This window comes from Pan troglodytes, chromosome 18, assembly GCF_028858775.2.
Source record: "Pan troglodytes isolate AG18354 chromosome 18, NHGRI_mPanTro3-v2.0_pri, whole genome shotgun sequence".
In the NCBI taxonomy this organism is placed as follows: Eukaryota; Metazoa; Chordata; class Mammalia; order Primates; family Hominidae; genus Pan; species Pan troglodytes.
This window is the reverse complement of record NC_072416.2, coordinates 49,100,411-49,123,304: the sequence shown is the minus strand read 5'-3', so window position 1 is coordinate 49,123,304 and position 22,894 is coordinate 49,100,411. Positions and strand designations below refer to the sequence as shown.

The 22,894-nt window shown below is 47.6% G+C and overlaps 1 protein-coding gene and 1 long non-coding RNA gene across 2 annotated transcripts; one reads left to right on the top strand and one right to left on the bottom strand.

The window, feature by feature from the left end:
• Window positions 1-1,708: 1,708 nt before the first annotated feature.
• On the top strand, window positions 1,709-17,343 carry SALL1 (spalt like transcription factor 1). Its single transcript, XM_054668382.2, has 4 exons — window positions 1,709-1,843; window positions 2,770-2,862; window positions 11,875-15,333; window positions 16,473-17,343. Exons 2-4 carry the CDS (start codon window positions 2,787-2,789, stop codon window positions 16,907-16,909), a joined length of 3,972 nt encoding a protein of 1,323 aa, XP_054524357.1. The 5' UTR covers window positions 1,709-1,843; window positions 2,770-2,786; the 3' UTR covers window positions 16,910-17,343.
• A 3,048-nt stretch (window positions 17,344-20,391) lies between these two features.
• LOC134808814 (uncharacterized) lies at window positions 20,392-22,694 on the bottom strand. The gene is made up of 2 exons (XR_010152615.1): window positions 22,411-22,694; window positions 20,392-20,672 (listed from the first exon to the last, which is right to left on the bottom strand). It is a non-coding gene; the product is annotated as an uncharacterized LOC134808814 (long non-coding RNA).
• Between the last annotated feature and the right edge of the window lie 200 nt (window positions 22,695-22,894).

The window sequence follows — 22,894 nt, the reverse complement described above, 5'->3', positions numbered from 1 at the left end:
AATCACACGTAGACCAAGTAACAAACACGTGTGAAGTTATTCCCGGGAGCTTCCTGCTGCGCACGCGGCGCGCACCAGGAGAAAAGCTTTGCGGGACCGCCAGCTCCGCTAGGTTCCTAGCTGCATGCGGTGCCCGGGAGGCCCGGACTTTCAAGAAGCCAAGATTGTTAGAGAAGGATGCGGGCAGCTCCAAACACGGGCACATTCCGGGAAAGGAGTGTGCAAGTGCACACAAACGCCTTCGTGTACCTGGGAGAGTGTGGATTGGTGGGTGTGCGAGGACCCTTGTTTGTGAGATGGAGGCGGGTGCGGGATTTACACGTGCTCCCGTACACGTTCCCCGGGGTCTGGGAGAAGCGAGCCGCTCACACCCCAGGAGTGCGCAGATCCATCTTTGCCGAGGGATCTCTTTAAATATTCAGTGAGAAATAATGGCATTTGAAGCACCACCTATGGAAACATTATTATCTTCATTCTTCAACATCAGCCCCACTGATAGCTTCGTTTGTCTTTTTATCAAAATCTACTGTACCCATCAGGACCTGGCGAGAAAGGGAGAGCGAGGCGGAGAGGGTGTGAATGTGTGTGTTAGGCAGTGAGCGAGGGCAGAAAATAAGAAAGTAAGAGAAAAGGTGGAAAACGGACGAGCAGGGAGAAGTTATACCAATAAAAAAAAATAAAGTCCGCAGATGAAAAACAGAAACATTCATCGGCACACAAACACATTTACACCTTAAAAGAAAAGAAAAGAAAAGATTTAAGAAGCTAAGAGAAAGGGAAGCGTCCTCTACCGGAGCGCAGTACAGGTCCGGAGTACACGAAGTCAGCTCGGGAGACCGGTGCCCACTTCGCGCGAACCGACCGTGGCACCGGCCAGACTCAAGGGCGCTCGCGAATTGGGGCGTCCTTATGAGCCCTCTCCTTTCCTGATCGTGAGATAGGGCAGGAATTGTGTATCTGCACCCCCCTCCTCCCCCATTACTCAGCCGAAGTTTAGTTTAGTTTAGTCCTTCGGGCGCAAGACTTCGAGAACCTTGGAGCGAGGAGACCCCGAGGCGCGAGGGGAAAGAGCTAGGCTGAGCCGCGTACCGAGTCTCAGGTTCGCGGGCGCCTGAGCCCGGCAGAGGGATCGGGCTCCTGGCTCTGGGCTCTGGGGTGCGGGTAGGGAGGTTGCATCTCAGCCTGGGGGAGATGGTGATAGAGCGAAAAGTTCGGGCGCCGCGCTCGGCAAGTGCCCAAAAAGTGGAGGCGAGCTTCGGCGACGCCAGGCAGCCTCGGACAGAACACCTCCCCACTGCCCTCCCCCCACCTCGCTTTCCGGCTCTGCGCCGCCACCTCGTCCCCGAAGGCTGGGGCGCGGCCCCCTCCCCAGGGCGGGGTGCCCAGGGGTCCCAGGGACTGGCCCAGTCCAGTGCCGGGTCCGCCCGGGCTGTGTCTCCCTAGGCCGGTGCTGGCTGCTGCGCTCAGTGTGAGCGGCTGCCCCTCCCCTCCCCCCGGCCGGAGCTGAACTCGGAGCCCAGGCCGGTCCCCGCTCTCCGCCCGCCCGGGGCTCTGCGGCGCCACCGCTGCCGCCGCCTCCCCGCGGAGTGACGCTCCCTGCAGCCAACCGGGGCAGCCGGGGGGGAGGTCCGGGAGGGGTCCTGGGCGGAGCCGGGCCGCCCCCTTATCCCACGGGCTCGGGGCTGCTTCTCCCGAAAACTTCAGCCCTAATTGTCCTGGGAATGTCCGAGGTAGAGAAAGGGAGCGAGGGAGCAAGCAAGAAGCTGGAGGATCAGTGCCCCTGGCGGGGAGGGGATGGGGTGGCGGGAGAACTGCCCCTCCCCCCCAGCCACAAACCCATCAGGTTCCCAAACCTTTCCTGGATCCTCTTCTCCGCGCCCCCGCGAGCCCGGGATCCAGGGGATGGAGAACTCGGGGCGGAGGAGCGCCGAGCCAGGCGGGAGGGAGGCCGAGCCGTGGGCGGGAGGCGGACCGCCGTGGGGCTGGCTCTTCCCCACTCGCTTATTTTTTTTTTTAATGGGGGTGGGGGTGGGCTGCTTTCTGGTAGGTCTTAAAGAAACGAAGAAACACTCAGGAAACGGGACGCCCTCCCCCCTGATCCCGCCGCGGGACTCCCTCCCCCCGCGGGCCGGCGCGCCTCGCGCCCGAGTTGGGAAGTTCGCAGCGCGCCGGCAGCCCGGGTCCCCAGCCCTCGCCGCCCGGCCCCACCCCCCACACGGGGCGGCTCAATTCCGGGGAGGGCATGCTAATTTGGGTCGGCCCAGCCCGGGATTGGGGGGGGGGCGAAGGAGGGAGGGAAGAGGGAGGGGAGAGGGAGAGAGCGGGGGGCGCCTGCCGGGGCGCCGGGCCCGCAGTGGAGAGGAGGCCGGCCCCCGGCGGCCGGGCCGCGGAGTCCCGGGCGGTCGCAAAGAGGGTTAACCCAGTGTCGGGCGGCGCGGCGCGCAGAGCCAGCCCCGCGGCCGGCTTATTGGGCCAGCGCGCGGAGAGACAGGGGTCTGCAGCAAATCACGAACTAATTGATTAAGGCGAGCGGGTTTGAATAGCGCTGGCCCGGTGCCAATCGCCTTTCAAAGAGCCCCTCTATGATTAATCGCAATGCATTATTGATAATCATAATTATAGCAGGACACATGCGCGCTGCGCCCGGGGCCGGGGAGCCGGGGAGGGGGCGGGCGGGCCGGCGGGCGGGGGGAGCCGCCGCCGCCGCCGCCGCTCGATTTCCGTAATTTTGAGAAGATTTTTTTTTAGTAATTTTTTATTCTGCCCCAGCTGATGTTTGAGCCAGCATGTCGCGGAGGAAGCAAGCGAAGCCTCAACATTTCCAATCCGACCCCGAAGTGGCCTCGCTCCCCCGGCGAGATGGTGAGTGCTCCGGCCCGCGCCGTGGACACACACACACGCACTCACACTCACGCACACTCGGACCCACTCACACGCGGCTGGCCCCCGCGCCCCCTACCTCACCGCCGCCGCGGCCCCGATTGCTTCTTCCACCCGGCGTAATTTTTTTTTTCTTTTTAATTTTCAATGTGCCTTTGCTGGGCTTTCCCCCGCTGCCCCGGGGAAAGCGAGCACATCTCCCGGCAGGATCTTTCCGGAGTTGTTGGGTCCTCCCGGGGGAAGGAGGGCGGGCATGCCGGCCTGGCTTCTCCGTCCTTGCTTTTCCGGGGATCCCAGCCGCGGCCAAGACCCGGGAGCCCCATGAGGCGTGGGTGCGGGTGGAGGTCGTCCGGGCCTGACCGCACGGGGCCCCTAGCGCTCCCGGCGCCGGCCCCGGGGCCCCCGGCCCGGCCTCCGCCGCCCGGCCTTGCTGCCAGCGAGAAGGAAGTTTACTTCGGGCGCTGGGCTGAACTCCGAGCGTGGGGGAGCTCGCTGCGCCCCCCTGCCCCCACGCACACTCCCCCTCGGCCTGCGAGGCAGAACCGGGTGTCTTTGGAGGTTCAGAGCTGCAAGAAGATGGGGACTGGTGTCGGGGCGCCAGCGCCTGACCCGCTGGGGTTGCGGCCGGGGTGGAGAGTGCTGCTGGCCGCCAGTTGTTCCGGAGACGGTGCAAACGGACGGGGAAAGTGTCGGGGTCTGGCTCGCAAAATTTATCTCCGCATCTCTTCCCACAACACTTGCACCCTCTGCCCCCCAAAATCTTTCTGGTCGGTATGCGCCCTCTGCGGATCGTGGTGCTCCCTACTTCCAGGGGGGTCGGGGAAGAAGTCATAGAATAGTTTTTCAGGTTTGCGGGTGGCCAGCCAGAGTGGAATCCCCCCTGAAACAGGGGCACTTGCTTTCTCCGATGGAGGCGACAACTGTGGGTCCCGAAGGGGCTGAACAAGTCCAGAACAAAGTTTGTGTGTGGGGGCTATGGCAGAGAGTGGAAGAGATCCGGGCAGGGAGTTGGGGTACAAAGGGAGGATACCTGGAATCCCTCCTTGCTCCTAAAGGTGTTTCACAGTACCGGCCTCAAAGCTCCCAGGCCTAGCGCCCGAGGCGGTGCAGCGGCGCCCGGACTCGGGTCCCCGGGTCGTCCCCGCACGATGCTGGCCTCTCGGCTGTGGGAGGACGCACAAGGAGCAATCTCGGCGGGATCTCAGCGGCTCCGGATGCCACTCGGGATGCCCACGCCCTAGGCGGCATTTTGGGGTGTGAAGGAGGGAGCTGGGCCCCGACAGAGCTCCGAAGCGTGACCCTGATCGGCACCTCAGCCCACTAAGCTGCGGCCGCCCGGGCCCCCAGGTCCCCGGCTCGTTTCCCAGAGGCCTGCCTCTCGGTAGAGCTGGGGCACAGTGAAGCGAAGGGACCCCCGCTCCCTTTACCCCTGATGTCGGGAAAGGGGAATCCTGACTTGGGGTCCCTGTAAAAAAATGGGGGACTTGAAATTAATTAAGAAATGCTTTACAATAGCCCTCCTCTCGGCCCCCAGTGTTTCCTCAAGCTTGAATCCTTACCCATGGCCTCTGCGATTTCTCAGTCCGCTGAAAAGAGCCCATGAACCCCGCTTTCCACCCCAAGCGAAAGCGACCACGCGGGGTAGATGGAGGTGAGATGACCCAAGGCCGCAGCAGTTGCGCCGAGTGTTTTTCCGGGTTTTCACAGCTTAGTTTCTTCTGCTTCCCGCACTCACACTCATCTTTCCTAAAGTTTCTGGTGAGACCTTTTGCACCGGAAAACTGTTCAGGTTAACAGTTTGTACACAAAAAAGCAAACTAGAGATAAGAGAGCATTTTCTAGTGTGTTTTGTAAATTTGTACTGGTTTTCTACATTTAAAAAAAAAAAGTCTCGGCCTTCGAGGAGAAATGATGCGTGGAAGATCTTTGCCTTTTGCCTTCAGTATCAGGAATTTTTAATAGTTAAGTCTTCTCATAAAGCAATAATATAAAAGGAGTTCACTACCTCTTACCATTATTCTTTATTAGTACTATTTTTTTCAGTTTAGTTTATTTGAGCTTTGAGGTAAGTTAAGTAACTCAATCAAGTTTCTTTCTCTTTTCTCTCCTTCTTTTGATTTCTTTCTCTTCCTTCCTTTCTTTTTTCTTCGCAAAAGCTGGTACATTGTCCTAAAGAAGCAGTAAACTGTTAGGGGCTCCCTAGGAAACACCCCCTCCCAGCCTTCTTTCCTCACCTCTCCCCACCCCCTCCTCTTTTTCTTCAGTAATAATGGTTTTAGGTTATGACTGTTTTTACATGGTTGAACAATAAGTTTGGGAGAAGTTGCCTAGAGGGTAGATTTTGTAATAGGGTTTCAGGATTTAGTGTGTTGTAATAATATTAGTACACAAGTAATCCTTCCCCAACGCTGGACATACAGGAGGGCCTAACATACTCCAGTTCTTTTATTTGGGAGTAGTTCTGAAATAAATGGCATTGAAAGTTCATGACATAACTCGAGGTTACCTTTTAAAAGTCACCTTTTCTGCAGTGAGTTCAGCAATCTCATTCTTCTCCCCACATATAACCCATACTTCTAGGAGTAGCTGGATTTTCTGTTTTGTTTTGTTTTTTACGTAAAGAAACATTGTTATATTTTTAGAAGGCAAGCCCCTTTTCAAACATTCTGATTACTTTTTCTTATGTCTTGAGATGGTCTTTGAAATATGACAAATGAAATATGAAACATACCAAATTAAATCTAGTTCATGCACTTCTCATTTATCAGCACCTCAGATTGTATGACTTCTACCCAGAGTGAGACCTAGAAAAGTTTGTAGACCTAAGTTACAGGAGCCCTAAAGAAGCAGCTCCCAAAGCTGAAAGCAGCTAGGGCTGCTTGGTGTTGTGTGTCCTGCCTGTGTGTGTTTGAGTGTGTGTGCTTACAAAGAAAATCCAGACCATGCTAAGGAGCCACACAGACAGCTTCATCTGAAGCAAATGCAAACAAAAAACAAAAACAAAAACAAAAGTGAGTATTTGGTCGATTTCAGGATGCTGGTATTTTATTTTACTTTAGTGTACAGCTGCTATGCCAGAAACACTCTAAACTTGGTAATTTTTCTGCTTCTTATGAAACCAAGATTATGGCAAATATGACTTGTCTCCTAAATGATATTCAACAAGTCTTGAATTACTTGCAGAAAGATGACTGCTACTGGAAAGACTGTTTATCAAGTTAAATAATTCTGAGGAAAGGGAATATTACAATTTAATGATTTTATATGTGGGCTCTTTACTACAAATTGGGATTTCAGTTATGTGTTTTGTGTGCATGAGTGCATGTGTGCATGTGTGCATGTGTGTGTGTGTGTGTGTGTTGGGGTTCTTCCTTTGGTGGCGTTTTTAAGATTCCTGTAACTTCTACATGGATGGCCCATTTAGACTCCATTCATTTATTTAAAAAGTATTTTGGTGCTCAGTTTTTTCAAGGAAAAGATAATATTGGAAGAATGAAACACCATGAATTGCAGATAAAACACTAACAATCATATGAAGTATCATAAAAATTCCTCTTATTTATATTAATAATGAAATTCTATTATTTAACCGAAGTAATTTGCTCATTTTGAGCAGCTTCATAGCAACACATTGATCTCTGGGCCCAAAAGGTTAGCGAGAACTGTAATTAATTGCTATTTTTAAAAAAAACCAACACCTGCAAGATAAGGCAGTTGGAAAGAATTCATGTTTAATCAGAGCTGTTTTAAGTTTGTCATAATGGAAGATTCTGAATGAGAAAATGCAAACTGTTTTTTTTTGTGATTTGATTCAGGCCACACGTACTTTGTAAAATGTTAAAAAACAAACACATAAATGAGCAAAGTCTAGTTAGGCATGAGGGTAGTATATGTGAAAGTGAATATGTGATACTGAATGTTTTGTGGTTTATTTTACATCACGTTTTCCCTAGAGTTCATTGGCACAAGTGCCAACGTATAGGTTCTTCTTTGGGGGCTCTATTTGTTTTCCTTATACTTTTGGAGGTAGCAAGTTGTCTTTACCAACAGAACCTTCTAGAAGGTTGAACTCCACATTTTTATGGTGGAGAACTTACTGGGGCAGAAATAGGCAGACTGGTTAAGTTTTTGAAATTGTCAAAAGCCAAGCTCTGTGTAGGAACTAAAACAAATTCCTTCTACAACCTCAACTAGGTTTTTCTGAGACACTTCTTGGTGCAGATAGCACCAGAATATTCCAAAAATATTCTTAGATTATTAAAACTGAAGTAGTTTGGCAAAAGAGGTGGAAAGTTAACCAAAGAACTAACACCCCTCCCCCCAAAAAAGAAAAAAGTTTGTGTGCCAGGCTTTAGAAAACCTAGATGTGTCAAGCTGTTTTAACCTTTGTTAGCCTCCTCCCATGCAAAGGTGACAAGGTCCAGATCATAATATGTCCTTCAGTATCTTCCCAGTGACCCCCAAATTGAATCCTGCTAGTCACTTAGCAGGAAGTTAGTAGTTTATTTTAGTTTCACCTTATCAGCTTGGCGTCTTTTCCTAACCTTATTCCCCTGTCACCCTCAGATGCCAGACCCCCAAAGGGGAAGATTGACAGGTAGTTCCCATAGCTCAGTTTTACCCTCAAACAACAGGGATTTAGTTTCTTGTGCCTTTGCCAATGTTTATGTAGTCAAAGTTTAGATCTCGCCTTAAGGAGTCTCTTTTTTACGCGTCACTGCAATAGGAAAGCCACAAAGAAGTTTTTGAACAAACCCTTGCAACTGGAACCCCATCTAGTGTTCAGTTTGATTCATCCATGGGAAAGACATTTTCCCCTTTCATTTATTGTGTACATTAGGTGGGCTTGGATCACTATTTTAAAAGCAATGCCTCGTCCATGTTGTTATTTTTTCAGAGATTTCACTTGTATTCTTCCACAAGAGAATACTCTAATCCCCGTCAGAACAGTGAGTGAACTTGAAGGGTACCAGGAAATTTGTCATTTGGTGGCATATCACATAGAGGAAACTTTAGACATCACAGAAAATATGCACAGCATATGTCGTAGTGTTTAAAATTTCTTTGGAATCCTAAGTTGGATTCAGACTTTTCCATTTGGATTCAGACTTTTCCCAGGTCGATGCAGAAAAAAAAAAAAAAGAAAAAGAAAAAGAAAAAAAAAAGACCAATCAATCAAATATGTTTGTGATAAAAAAGGAACAGGCTGTTAAAATTAAGGACTCCTAAACCACTATCATGAGAAATTCTATTAAGAAATGTAAATGCAATCTTAAGATAATGGGAAGTACAGTGAAGTGTCTTTCTGAAGAGCTCCAAAAAAGAAAACTAAACCTAGTAGAGTAAGGTGGTTGCGTTTGTTTTTTGTTTTGTTTTTTCCCTTCCTGGCTGGCTAAACCTTTCTGTGTGGGACATAGTTTTATTTTTATTTTCTCAGTAGACAGATATGGTAGAACACTTCAATTTTCTGCTTCCGACTCTGCAGTTTGGTTCAGGTGATGAAAAACTGACAAATTTGAATTAGGCGTCAGGTACCTAAATAGTACAACAGGAACTAAAGCATCTGGGATTTTAGTATAAATTTGGTGGAGGTATAAGATCACTCTTCCCGCCCCCCCAACAAAAGGCCCAGAAAATTCCAAATATCTGTTTGTGTGCACATACTTAGAAAACCACTGCTTCTTCAATTTTGCTATCTGACTAGGGTTGCTTACAAAATAATCTGTATGCAAAATCCATAGAAAAGGAACAGGAATGTTATTTTCACCATAGTACAAGGAACAAGGCAACTGTATTTACTATAATGGGGTCACCAGTTGCAATCTTGTATAACAGATTACTGAGAGAGATACAAGATAGCAGACAATCAGAAAAATGAATTAGAACATGTTCGTGTGTACGTGTGTGTGTGTGTGTGTGTGAGAGAGAGAGAGAGAATGTGTGTGTATGTGTGTGTGTGTATCTTACTACAAATTAAAATATTCCCTTTGGTAAAGAGTCCAACTAGTCCTCATGTTTTGTCTTTTTTTTTTTTAAGTAAAAGACTGTTTCCTTGGAATTTTGTTCCGAATGCAGATAGATTTCAAGTTAAGAATTATTACAGTGTAGCGACACCTGCTTTTGAAATAAATCAAAATAGATACCAGTATTTTGGGGATGTGGGGGTGTTCATAAACATCAGGAAATTAAATTAGTTCACTCTACAGTGAGATCAAATGTCAGCTTATTAAAAATGTTGTGAAAACCTAAGCTAAAATATGGACAACTTTTTAACACAGTCTCTTAAAAGCAAGCAGGCATTTGCATTTATTTTTAAACATCTATATTTTCCATCCAGTTAGCACAATCCTAAATATAAAAATGTTTACATTGAAAAACTTGAAAATTCTCAAGTGAGTCTCGAGGCAGCACAAATGCAGAATTTGAGTGCAGGAAAGTAATAATCAGCTAAATCCTGTAAAGTAACCTTCCTTTTATTTTCTCTATATATTATGAGAATATCAGATGTTTGCAAGTTATAAAGAATTAAAATCTCTTTTAATCGTGAGCACAGATGTGCTAAATATTTGAAGCAACTACATTGTAATGTGTACAATTGATGAAGTCAGTTTTCTGATTTCCCTTGCTAGTTATTTAGTTCTGAATCTGTCATTATTTGTCTAAGCCCAGCTGACCAAGCAAAACTGTGTTTTAAAGTGGCTTTATGTTTTGATAAATGTGAGCTGGTTGAAAAGTATTTTCCACTGAATGCAGAGCTTAATAGAACATGCTGACATAATAGTTTTAATGCATTTTGTTGAAAATGTGTGAACAAACAGAATAGCTTTTGTTCCTTCATAATTGGCTGTAAAAGTAGATGGAAACATAACCATTACATATGGAAATGTGCAAAGAGAAAGAAATAACATTTCTGTTGAATATATTAGGAATTTCATTTCCTAGTTTAAAATAAGCATCTGAAATGGATGCATCATTTAAAATTGGTTGTCAAAATAAGAAGCTTTAAAGAGAATTTTTGTCACATTATTTTTGTCCCAAGTTAAGCAATATAACTTTAGCAAATTTCATCTAATATTTTGTTTATATGATTTTAAGGCAGGGGGAGAAGCAGAAAGGGCTTAAAACAGCACCTTCCATGTGCATAGGAATCCAGTGCCAATTAGAATGCTTAAACATTAAATTAAAACCAAATCATTATTGGTATTTTCTGCTACAACTAAGATTTGTTTGGTGGTGTTAATGCATTTTGCACTATGCCCTTGTGGAGATTAAAAGATGGGTATTAGGAAAGCTAGCTTGTTAAGTATAACTTAGCTACTCAAATAACACTCCCAGTGAATAAAGTGTGCGTACATTTGGCATACTTCACCAGGGATTCTAATCAACTTCGGCATCACTCAAGGCAAATAGAGTTAAGGAATTTCCAGAAGTTAGTATTTAGGTATTAATTTTATTTTCTGGAATGCAAAACTAGTCAAGCTTTTAAAAATGTTTACTACAAAAAGGCAAACAGCTGACCCTTTCCAACAGACTTTAAGTTTACTGAAAAAAGCAGCATTTTGATTTTACATTTATTCATATCTGCAATTACTTTGTTTTCTGCAAGTTTTCTGGGAGATTCAATTTGGAAGTCATGGAAACTACCTATTATCTGATTCAGTTCTGCAGAAAAGCATGCAGGGAGGTAATCCTTGAATTAAACAGTTTTTTTTTTTTCTTCACAGCCTTCGTAGATGACCACACACCATTTGTACAACAGAAGTTGGTGTTCCCCATGCTGGGCAAACAATGGGAAGCCATCCTGTCTTTGAATAGGATGTTAGCTTGGAGTTAGAGATTTTTCTGTTTAATTTACAAATGGATCTTAGTGAGAAGACATCTGAGCAACCAATGGAAACAAACATGAAATAAAGGGATTTTTATAATAAAAGGTTCAGGACAATCTGTTAAACAATTGATAACAGTTAAGAGCAAACTGTTTTTAAAGGCATTCAGACAAGGAGAGCTGCAAAGCATTTTCAAACTCTAAACCAAGAATTATTTCTTAGGAGATGGGAGCACTTCTCAACTGCACATCCTTCTTGAAGTTGATGTTTAATCAGAAATGTAAATCTTGTGCCAGTTTTTATAGACATAGAGAGCACTTTTGATGAAATATTTAGAGGCATAATGTTGCCATTCGGAGCATGGTGGCATATATTCTTTGATTAGTGGAATGGCAGCCGGAGTTACATCTTTAATTTTAAAAATAAACATGCCATGGGGTGATATATATGTGCCAGGCAAGCCTTGTAATGGATTATGATCATTGTGTTTCTCTTCATTGTGTGTGTTGCCATCCCTTTGTGTTCAAGTGAGTTTTGAGGAACGGTCTGGAGGATTTGTTACTGATGTGACTAAAGTGTGTTTGTCACGGATCAGACTTAGCGCAGGTTCGAGGTAGGGGCTTGAGGTGATTTTCAAGTTGTCAGTCTACAGCTTGGTGATATGCATTTTTTTCCCCCTTGTCAACAACTGATTGGAACCTGAATGACTACAAATTAGTTTAGTGACAGAACAAACTGTCACAGATATCTTTGAGTCGGTTGAAAATGAATAAGGTTGACAGAAACTCAAGAGCCTAATAAGTCCTCAGAATGGTTTGTGGACCCTCTCCGGACGAGTAGACAATAAGGTGTATAAAAGATTGGAAATCAATATTTTGCTATGGAATTTCATCATGCACCAATGTCTCCCATTTGTAGTATTTTATATTTTGATGAATTATATGAAGGCCATGAGTCTCTGAAATACCAGATGGATAGGAATTCCTCCATACCCTTACAAATTAATTATGGATGTTCTTAGGTAATATTGATTGGTTTTCAAGGGCTACAGTTTTGAGTTTTGCAGGTAGAAAACCATTGATTAGCCTTTTTTTTTTTTTTTTTTAAGTCATAGGTGACTGTGTGTCCTGGCCCCTTTTCTAATCCTGCACCTTTTTGACATTTGTAGGAGACACAGAAAAGGGTCAACCGAGTCGCCCTACTAAGAGCAAGGATGCCCACGTCTGTGGCCGGTGCTGTGCCGAGTTCTTTGAATTATCAGATCTTCTGCTCCACAAGAAGAACTGTACTAAAAATCAATTAGTTTTAATCGTAAATGAAAATCCAGCCTCCCCACCCGAAACCTTCTCCCCCAGCCCCCCTCCCGATAATCCTGATGAACAAATGAATGACACAGTTAACAAAACAGATCAAGTGGACTGCAGCGACCTTTCAGAACACAACGGACTTGACAGGGAAGAGTCCATGGAGGTGGAGGCCCCGGTTGCTAACAAAAGCGGCAGCGGCACTTCCAGCGGCAGCCACAGCAGTACCGCCCCAAGCAGCAGCAGCAGCAGCGGCGGCGGCGGCGGCGGCGGCGGCTCCTCCACAGGTACCTCAGCGATCACAACCTCTCTACCTCAACTCGGGGACCTGACAACACTGGGCAACTTCTCCGTAATCAACAGCAACGTCATCATCGAGAACCTCCAGAGCACCAAGGTGGCGGTGGCCCAGTTCTCCCAGGAAGCGAGGTGCAGCGGGGCCTCTGGGGGCAAGCTGGCCGTCCCAGCCCTCATGGAACAACTCCTAGCTCTGCAGCAGCAGCAGATCCACCAGCTGCAATTGATCGAACAGATTCGTCACCAAATATTGCTGTTGGCTTCTCAGAATGCAGACTTGCCAACATCTTCTAGTCCTTCTCAAGGTACTTTACGAACATCTGCCAACCCCTTGTCCACGCTAAGTTCCCATTTATCTCAGCAGCTGGCAGCAGCAGCTGGATTGGCACAAAGCCTCGCCAGCCAATCTGCCAGCATTAGTGGTGTGAAACAGCTACCCCCAATCCAGCTACCTCAGAGCAGTTCTGGCAACACCATCATTCCATCCAACAGCGGCTCTTCTCCCAATATGAACATATTGGCAGCGGCAGTTACCACCCCGTCCTCTGAAAAAGTGGCTTCAAGTGCTGGGGCCTCCCATGTCAGCAACCCAGCGGTCTCATCATCGTCCTCACCAGCTTTTGCAATAAGCAGTTTATTAAGTCCTGCGTCTAATCCACTTCTACCTCAGCAAGCCTCCACTAACTCGGTTTTCCCCAGCCCTTTGCCCAACATCGGAACAACTGCAGAGGATTTAAACTCCTTGTCTGCCTTGGCCCAGCAAAGAAAAAGCAAGCCACCAAATGTCACTGCCTTTGAAGCGAAAAGTACTTCCGATGAGGCATTCTTCAAACACAAGTGCAGGTTCTGCGCGAAGGTCTTTGGGAGTGACAGTGCCTTGCAGATCCACTTGCGTTCCCATACCGGAGAGAGGCCATTCAAGTGCAACATCTGCGGGAACAGGTTCTCCACCAAGGGGAATCTGAAAGTCCACTTTCAGCGCCACAAAGAGAAATACCCTCATATCCAGATGAACCCCTATCCTGTGCCTGAGCATTTGGACAATATCCCCACGAGTACTGGCATCCCATATGGCATGTCCATCCCTCCAGAGAAGCCAGTCACCAGCTGGCTAGACACCAAACCAGTCCTACCTACTCTGACCACTTCAGTCGGCCTGCCGTTGCCCCCAACCCTCCCAAGCCTCATACCCTTCATCAAGACGGAAGAGCCAGCCCCCATCCCCATCAGCCATTCTGCCACCAGCCCCCCAGGCTCAGTCAAAAGTGACTCCGGGGGCCCTGAGCCAGCCACAAGAAACCTAGGTGGGCTCCCAGAGGAAGCCGAAGGGTCCACTCTGCCACCCTCTGGTGGCAAAAGCGAAGAGAGTGGCATGGTCACCAACTCAGTCCCGACGGCGAGCAGTAGCGTTCTGAGCTCCCCAGCAGCAGACTGCGGCCCCACGGGCAGTGCCACCACCTTCACCAACCCTTTGTTGCCGCTCATGTCCGAGCAGTTCAAGGCCAAGTTTCCTTTTGGGGGACTCCTGGACTCAGCTCAGGCATCAGAGACGTCCAAGCTTCAGCAACTGGTAGAAAACATTGACAAGAAGGCCACTGACCCCAATGAGTGCATCATCTGCCACCGGGTTCTCAGCTGCCAGAGCGCCTTGAAAATGCACTACAGGACACACACTGGGGAGAGGCCCTTTAAGTGTAAGATCTGTGGCCGGGCTTTCACCACGAAAGGGAATCTTAAAACCCACTACAGTGTCCATCGTGCTATGCCCCCGCTCAGAGTCCAGCATTCCTGCCCCATCTGCCAGAAGAAGTTCACGAACGCTGTGGTCCTGCAGCAGCACATCCGAATGCATATGGGAGGCCAGATCCCCAACACCCCAGTCCCCGACAGCTACTCTGAGTCCATGGAGTCTGACACAGGTTCCTTTGATGAGAAAAATTTTGATGACCTAGACAACTTCTCCGATGAAAACATGGAAGACTGTCCTGAGGGCAGCATCCCCGATACACCTAAGTCTGCAGACGCCTCCCAAGACAGCTTATCCTCTTCGCCTTTGCCCCTCGAGATGTCGAGCATCGCTGCTTTGGAAAATCAGATGAAGATGATCAATGCTGGCCTGGCAGAGCAGCTACAGGCCAGCCTGAAGTCAGTGGAGAATGGGTCCGTCGAGGGGGATGTCCTGACCAATGATTCATCCTCAGTGGGTGGTGACATGGAAAGCCAAAGTGCTGGCAGCCCAGCCATCTCAGAGTCTACCTCTTCCATGCAGGCTCTGTCCCCGTCCAACAGCACGCAGGAGTTCCACAAGTCACCCAGCATTGAGGAGAAACCACAGAGAGCGGTCCCAAGCGAGTTTGCCAATGGTTTGTCTCCCACCCCAGTGAATGGTGGGGCTTTGGATTTGACATCTAGTCACACAGAGAAAATCATCAAAGAAGATTCTTTGGGGATCCTCTTCCCTTTTAGAGACCGGGGTAAATTTAAAAACACTGCTTGTGACATTTGTGGCAAAACATTTGCTTGTCAGAGTGCCTTGGACATTCACTATAGAAGTCATACCAAAGAGAGACCATTTATTTGCACAGTTTGCAATCGTGGCTTTTCCACAAAGGGTAATTTGAAGCAGCACATGTTGACACATCAGATGCGAGATCTGCCATCCCAGCTCTTTGAGCCCAGTTCCAACCTTGGCCCCAATCAGAACTCAGCGGTGATTCCCGCCAACTCGTTGTCATCTCTCATCAAGACAGAGGTCAACGGCTTCGTGCATGTTTCTCCTCAGGACAGTAAGGACACCCCCACCAGTCACGTCCCGTCTGGGCCTCTGTCTTCCTCTGCCACATCCCCAGTTCTGCTCCCTGCTCTGCCCAGGAGAACTCCCAAGCAGCACTACTGCAACACATGTGGCAAAACCTTCTCCTCATCGAGTGCCCTGCAGATTCACGAGAGAACTCACACTGGAGAGAAACCCTTTGCTTGCACTATTTGTGGAAGAGCTTTCACGACTAAAGGCAATCTTAAGGTACCTTGCTCTGTCTGCACCATACCTACTCCATCAACCCTGTCCCACTGCCATTGATTATCTATAATGCATGCCCCCAGAGTCATCAGCCCAGATATTCAGGGAGAGAGCTCTTGCAAGGGAACCTGCTGCACATGGTTGACGGGGGAGAAACGGGGGAGAGGGTGCCTGGGAGGGTCAGGATCATGGCAGGGACAAGGGCAAGCTGCAGCTCACTGAATGTCAGTGCACATTGAATAATTTGGTACCTAAGCGAAGCAGCGGCCTCTCTCTGTTGTCTCGCTAAGTGCACCAAATGAATTGCTTTACCTACCAAGAAAGACAGCCTAGCGTTGCCATGGGGTATTGATTAAAGACCTCCACATGGCCTGTGTGCTGCCCGTATCACTTAATAATTAGGGTTCTCGGCGTATGTATCTATTTTTCATAACTATGCAGTCCAGCATGGTTTGTTTGTCTAAAAACAATAACGTCACTGCTCTGCTAATGGGTATTATGATAATTGATTATACAGCATTTCCTACTGATATGTGTTGGAAATAAAGCAAATATGCTTAAGTTCTAGAGCAACAGTTGAGTGCTCTTAGTGTGTACATTTTTCTGTTGACAGAGTATTTCTCTGGAGATTGCTCCCAGTAATGTGAGATGAATAATTACTTTCTGGCTTTTCTCTCCATATGCAGGCCCTCCAATGGGCAATCAGGGAGGGATACCTTCTCCCCATCTGAAAAGGACATTTATAGGGTAAAGGGTGTCAGATACAATACTTACCATTGCAATGAGAGTGGACATAACAATTCTAACCCTGAAAGGAGCTATCCGCCACTGCCTGGCTTGCTTGAGGCCATTATAAGCTAAATATGGGTAATAAAAAAAGAGTAAGTAAGGCATCCTTGTCTTGGAAGAGGGGAGACAGCCCAGGGCTGCAGAGAGTGAACATGTTATTACTAGACAGAAGGAATGGATGGTTCCTGTTGCCTTCACTGTCTGTCACATGATGAGAATAGACATTTAGGCCACTTGCTTTGTGGACATTTGGGATATGAGTTGAGACAGATTCAGCTATTAAGCTTCTCTCCCCCTCCTCTTTTTTTCCCCTCTCTCTCTCTGTCTCTCTGCCTGCCCTCCTCATATCTCAGGTACACATGGGCACTCACATGTGGAATAGCACCCCTGCACGACGGGGTCGGCGGCTCTCTGTGGATGGCCCCATGACATTTCTAGGAGGCAATCCCGTCAAGTTCCCAGAAATGTTCCAGAAGGATTTGGCGGCAAGATCAGGAAGTGGGGATCCTTCCAGCTTCTGGAATCAGTATGCAGCAGCGCTCTCCAACGGGCTGGCGATGAAGGCCAACGAGATCTCCGTCATTCAGAACGGTGGCATCCCTCCAATTCCTGGAAGCCTCGGCAGTGGGAACAGCTCACCTATTAGTGGGCTGACGGGAAACCTGGAGAGGCTCCAGAACTCAGAGCCCAATGCTCCCCTGGCCGGCCTGGAGAAAATGGCAAGCAGTGAGAACGGAACCAACTTCCGCTTCACCCGCTTCGTGGAGGACAGCAAGGAGATCGTCACGAGTTAAAGCAGCTCGGGCTGGAGACATAGCATTCATTCCTGTTCAGAATGCGACCTATGGTGGCCTCCTACTCCTTGCCCCCCACCCCGCCCCGCCCCTTCCTTCTGTTCCCCAGATCTATGAACTACAACATTATGAAGACATTCTTTTGTACCTTGTTCAACTTTAGAGTTCTAAGAAAGCTTATTTATTAGTGATATAACCTTGCTTTGCAAACAGAATGCAAGCGTTAACTTTGGTCTTCTGTATTTTGGACTAAATACTAATTGACTAGAGTGCTGTAAACTTGCTGTAACATTTATGGCAATTGCAAGTTGCCCTGCTAGGCAGTTGTAATCTGGCATTAACTTATTTTCTATATCCAGTTTAATATGAATCTGGTGTTGATGCAATGCCTCAGTGATGCATTAGATCTCTAATAAAGTCTGTATATACATGTACACTTTGATCCTGCTGGAAAATTTTATCAGCAAACACATTGTCTAATCTTTCAAAACAGATTTAAGGAAAGGACTGAAAGTACAGACTGAACAGTGTGGTTCTTTGAAAGGTTTGGTTTTTTTATTTTTATTCTAAAATTCAACCTTTTTTTTGTCGATTTAACCATTTCCATTTTGAACTGCTATTTGTATTGTGCTTTTTACTTGAGTCGTCTTCAATGTTAATAAGTTTCTGTACAGTAATAAGCACGCAGAATTCTTTAGAGAAAAAGAAAACAAGTGTTGTTTTGGTAGTTGAAACTGAGACGTAACATTTTGCCTTGTAGGTATATTCACGATAGAAAATGTGTGCTGGAATTTCGCAATGCTGCTAAGTATAGCATCTTGAACAACCTTCAGTGGAGAAAATGTAGATGCTCTTGTATATACAATAAGAAATATCACTTTCATTCAAATGTACATATGTTCCTTACAAGAGCAAATGCTTCTTCTTGATCAAGAGAGCAGGTATAGTGTTTGTTTATTTTGTATTAGGTATGGAAGAAAAAAATTGGACTGTTACATGCACTTTCTTGGAAAGTTGAAAGGAAAGGGGGGGTCCAATTTCTTTAACATTTAATACTTACTAACAACAGAGATACTGTAATTTTACTCAAGTAATCAAATACATTTTTTTTGCAACAGATAAAACAAAATACTGTGTCTGTGTTTTTAGAGTGCATTTCCATTTAGCCAGACCCCTAAATGCATTTTAACATTTCCCCAGGCAGCAGTCAATTGTGTATGTGAGTGTGTATCCCTCTTTAAATGAGGAATTGTAAAAGGCATAACAAACGGCTTTGCATGGGCCTGCGTTTTCTTTTATTTTGAAATTTGGAGGCCCTAGATATTTTCCCAGTATCTATGATTTATTTAGGAATGGATTTTATAGACTCCACTCGCTACCCACCCCACCCCCAAGAAAAGCAAAACAACGAAATGACATAAAAAGATGCTGTTGGAGGTTTTAACCCAACAGGTAAGTTTCTTTTAAGCAAGATATTTATGCCGATTTAGATTTCACTTTTACTATTCTGGTTTTATTTCACTTAATGCAGTCACGTTTTTTCAGGCAGCTGAGAGCCACATTGCTGGGGAGTTCCTGATGCTGCGGGGTTATATAATCTGACTTAAACTGGGCCTCAACCCAGAGAGGTCAACATGTTCTTTATTTAATTGGTCTTTTAGGCATTTAAACGCACATGCATATTTGAAAGAAAAAGTCTATTAGAAAGGTTATGTAGAGTCAGCTTGAATATTTCATCATGCAAATTCAAGTGGATTCTTCCCCTCTCCCTGTTGTTCTGGGGCGGAGAGGGGAACAGGCTTTCTTCCTCCTGAGCACTGTTTTGAGGTGAGCAAACGGACTGAAGGGAAGCTGTGTCCAGAGGGGTCGCCGAATTTTTTTTTTTTTTTTTTTAATGTTTCAGGGAGCTGGTGAACCGCGCATCCGGCGGTTGTGCCCAGGTAAGGTAGAAAGCGTCGGGCCGCTTCCTGCAGAAGTTTCCACCAGGGCGCGGGCCACTCGGGTCCGCACTCCCCCGACCCTGTCGTTAGACCTCTGTGCCGAGGGGGCGCCCTCAACCCCTGCTCGGCCTCCGGGTCCGGGTCCGGCGTTCCAGAAGGTGGGCGCTGACCTGGGCCGGGAGAGTTCAGGGGAGGGGGTGGGAGCCCCCAAAGCCAGAGAGGGCGGCGGGGGGGGGCAGGGGAGAGGGTTGCGCGACGTCGTGATTGATGCTGAGAATCACCCCGAAGGCTTGGCACCCGAACATTTAGAGGGACAGATTTCTCGCTCTCCTCTCTCCTGTCCCGTCCCCTCCGCTCCAGGAGTGACATTTTTTCCCCAAGAGTGGGGACACGGATTGAAGGCCGGAGTTCCAGCCAGAAGCTCTGGTTCTGCGCGGGCCAGATGGAGCTGTTTCCGTTGCACAGACGACGTCCACAACTTCCCATCGCTGGGCGTGGCGAGGAGGGGCTGCCCCGGGCTGCGCGCCCTTTGCGCCCAGGGACAGGGCCTGGGGACATCTGAGGGAAGTGATCCGGGGGGCTGCCGCCCACCGAGAGGGGCAGGCTTCGACAGCGCTACCCTGCCGCACATGCCCGGCGCCTCGCCGGCCCTCTCCAAAGGTGTCCAGGGGCTGCCCCGCGACACTTTCCACCGAGCGTCTGCCAGCAGCTGGACCCCGCTCTCCAATGGTCGCCGCCGCCAAGTCCCCGGGGCTCCCGCACTCCGGGCCGGGCGCGAAGGTCACCGCCCTGCACCACCTTGGGCTGCGCGTCCATTTCCAAGAGGCAGGCAGTGGGGAGAGGGGAGCGGGGGCGCTGTGTTCCCTTTCCCTCTCATCACTAACCTCCCACCTTCCAGCGGTTTCTGAAAGTGAGTTAAGGGGAGCAAAAGTCACTTCTCTTTCCGGAGGCATCAGAAGAGTTTAGGAAAAGGTCAGAGGGTCTCTCTGTCTGTCTCTCCGTCTCTTTCTGTCCAACCCCCCCCCCCTCTCTCTTTCTCTCTCTGTGTCTCCTTTTGTCCCTGCCTATCCATTTATTGATTGACTATCTTTCTAATCTATTATTACCTGCCCATTCATTCCCCTTTCCATCCATTTCCAAAATAAGAAATCGCCCTCTGCCCTGCTTCTCCTCCCAGTGTGAAAAATACACTCAGCCTTTGGGCTCGGCCCGCAGAACAGAACTGGATTTACATGTACAAAGCAACAGGGTTGAGGTGAAGGCAGCTGACGGGCGCGCACCCGCTCCTCACCTACTCCCCGACCTTTGCCCCGCTACGCCTCACTAGAGGTGCCTCGTGGTGGTATTGAAATCACCGAGAACCGAATTCACTGAATTAAGGAAGGATTGTTGCTGCAACTAAGTTCACAGAATTGTTTAGCTGAAAATATTCACTTGGTGACAGTTTCCCCAGCTTTTTTTTTTTAAAAAAAGGGGGAATTGTAAAAATACAGAACAGCCCAGAGAAGAATTTAAGAAACGCTTTGTGTCTATCACTCAAAATTTACAAACGTTAGGAATTTGTAGTTTATTCGAGGTTTTTTGTTGTTTTTGTTCCCCCCACCCCTCCCCAGGGACTGCGTTTCCTGTTCTTCCTCTCTGCCTGGGTAGCTGTCATTCTCCCATTCTCTCTATCTTTCCTTCCTTATATTCCGTCGTGCTTTTTCTTTCTTCCTTCTCTCGTCGTCTCCACTACCCTCCCTTTTCCACCCACCCCCCCCGCCACGGGCTTCCTTCTTCCTGGAAAATATACTTGGAAGAGCAGTTTGGTGATTGACAGGGACCTGGGGAGGGAAAAAAAAGAGAGAGAGAACCAATGACAAACCCAAGCTGCTCGAGATGACCCCTCCCTCTCTCCCTCCCCCCCCCCAACCCCACCCCCGGTCTGGGTTGGGGAAGGGTGGGTAGCGTAAGGGAGGGGTCCTGCAGATCAGCTGGAGATACCTGAAGCTGGCTTTGCGCTTTGAGTTTTTACATCCCAATCTTCACAGGCCAGGTCTATTCAAATGGCTTTTTAGGGAGTGGAGGGAGGGCATTTTTTTTTTTTAATTACAAGAAAAAAATGTCTTCAAACAGAAAATTCTTAATGATTTGCAGTTGACATAAATTTCTAGCAGTAGATTATTTGCTTATTGTTTTTGGCATGTCGTGAATGTCAAGAATGAGAGAGCAAAAAAAAAAAAAAAAAAGCTCCTACTCTGTTAAAACTTAGCAGTCCTGTTAGAAAAATAAAGCAATGGATTCTTTTCTAGGAGTTACACACTCCATCCCAAATGAAACAAATGTCAGAGTGGGTAACAAAGTGGAAAAAAGTATAAAGTGAATTTCAAAGGGCTCCACAGTAAAGCGCAATCTGAGATTCACAGAAAAGTAGAGACGGATAAGACAGGAATTAGGTCATCTCGTCCAGACCCCAGGAAATATGTCTAGATCAAAGCCTGCTCTGTTAGAATAAACAAAACAGGACCCATTGGGCCCTACCAATATTTTCATCTCAGTGCTAAGAGCTGCTAATCTAACCAGCTCTATTTGATGAAAGGGAGTAAAAATTACAACTGTAAAAATGACGACGTAATAAATGTCCTCTCAACTCTTAGAGGAAGATAAAGATTTAGATTTGAGCTAAAAAGTAACAAGATCCAGGCCCAGATCAACACAAACTTCCTGGAATTTTAGCACTAAGTAAATTATCTAATCCTAGCCATTGTTCCCTCCCTGCTGCCACCCCTCACCCCCACCCATCCCGTGTACCCCATGCAATTGAGTATGCCAGATGATTTACATTAAAAATTTGTTAAATTTTAACTGCAGTCTGAGGACAGTGCAGGGGGCCTTTGGGGTTCCCTTCTTTTGCATTCCTTAAAGACCCACCGGTTTTCTGTCCCCCACCAACCCCAATGTGGCCTGCCCCCCTGGCAGTTGTTGGGGTAGCAGGCTGGATTTCTTTGTGTGGATGCTTTGTTTAAGCCCAGTCTTAAAGTTTGGGCTCTTTTTCCACTGTGAAGGGCAGATGGACAGAGGCCTGGCACGTGTGTCCCATCAGCCTGGCTTGGGGTCCACACAGTTCGGCAGCTCATTGATATTTTCGCAGCTAAGCTGAAGTACTGTGTAAGTACTGGGTAAGACTTTCACCGCCGACTTGATGGCCTTCAACCAATGACCAGGGAACATTCGAAAGATAGAAACATCTACAAAAAAGGACAGGAAATCCCGGAGAAGGAAAATTGGACCAGGCTAAATCCCGGGTTGTAGTTCCTTACTGAGCCTGGCTTCCTCTTAACTGTTTAAACATAGGACTTGGCTCCTCTCATGTTTCTGTGTCCATCTGAGCTCAAGTTGAACAAAGACTCATCGGCCGCATGTCAACCTGGCTCCAGTGCTTTCTGAAGCTAGGGACGGTGACAACGGGGGTGGCAAGTGTGACTGGCCTTTCCGAACGCCACCAGGAACAGACTGTTTTCTGTGTGTGGCCCCTGGTGCTCACCTCGCCAAGGGCAATTCCAGGATCAGATTTTTACTTACATTCTGCGGAGGGCTTTGAAGACAAGTGAAACTGCATTGGAGGCCACACACAAGTCGATCCTTCCTTATAAGACCCAAAGTGGGACCTAGTCCAGCTGCACCAGGCATAGCTGAATCCTGACACAGTGCAGTCTGTTAGGTCATGGATGCCTGGAGACCAGGAGGTCACATCATCTTCTCATCCCAACTACATTCAGGATGAGGTCCTGGAAGTCACCTGGAAACAAGGGTAAACATGTAAACATGGTAGACCCCACTCTTGAGATTACGGCCAGACAAAACATAACTATACTAATCAGCCTGCAGACCTGCTTCTGTATTCAGAATTTGGAATTCTCCATGTCTCATCTTGCTTGTGATCGTAACAATCCATTTAACAGATGACAAAACTAAGGCCCTGAGAGCAGAGAAGGAACATTTGGACACCAGGAGACCTGGAGCTATCACTAGCCTGAATGCCAACTTTGGGCATTTGGCAATCATT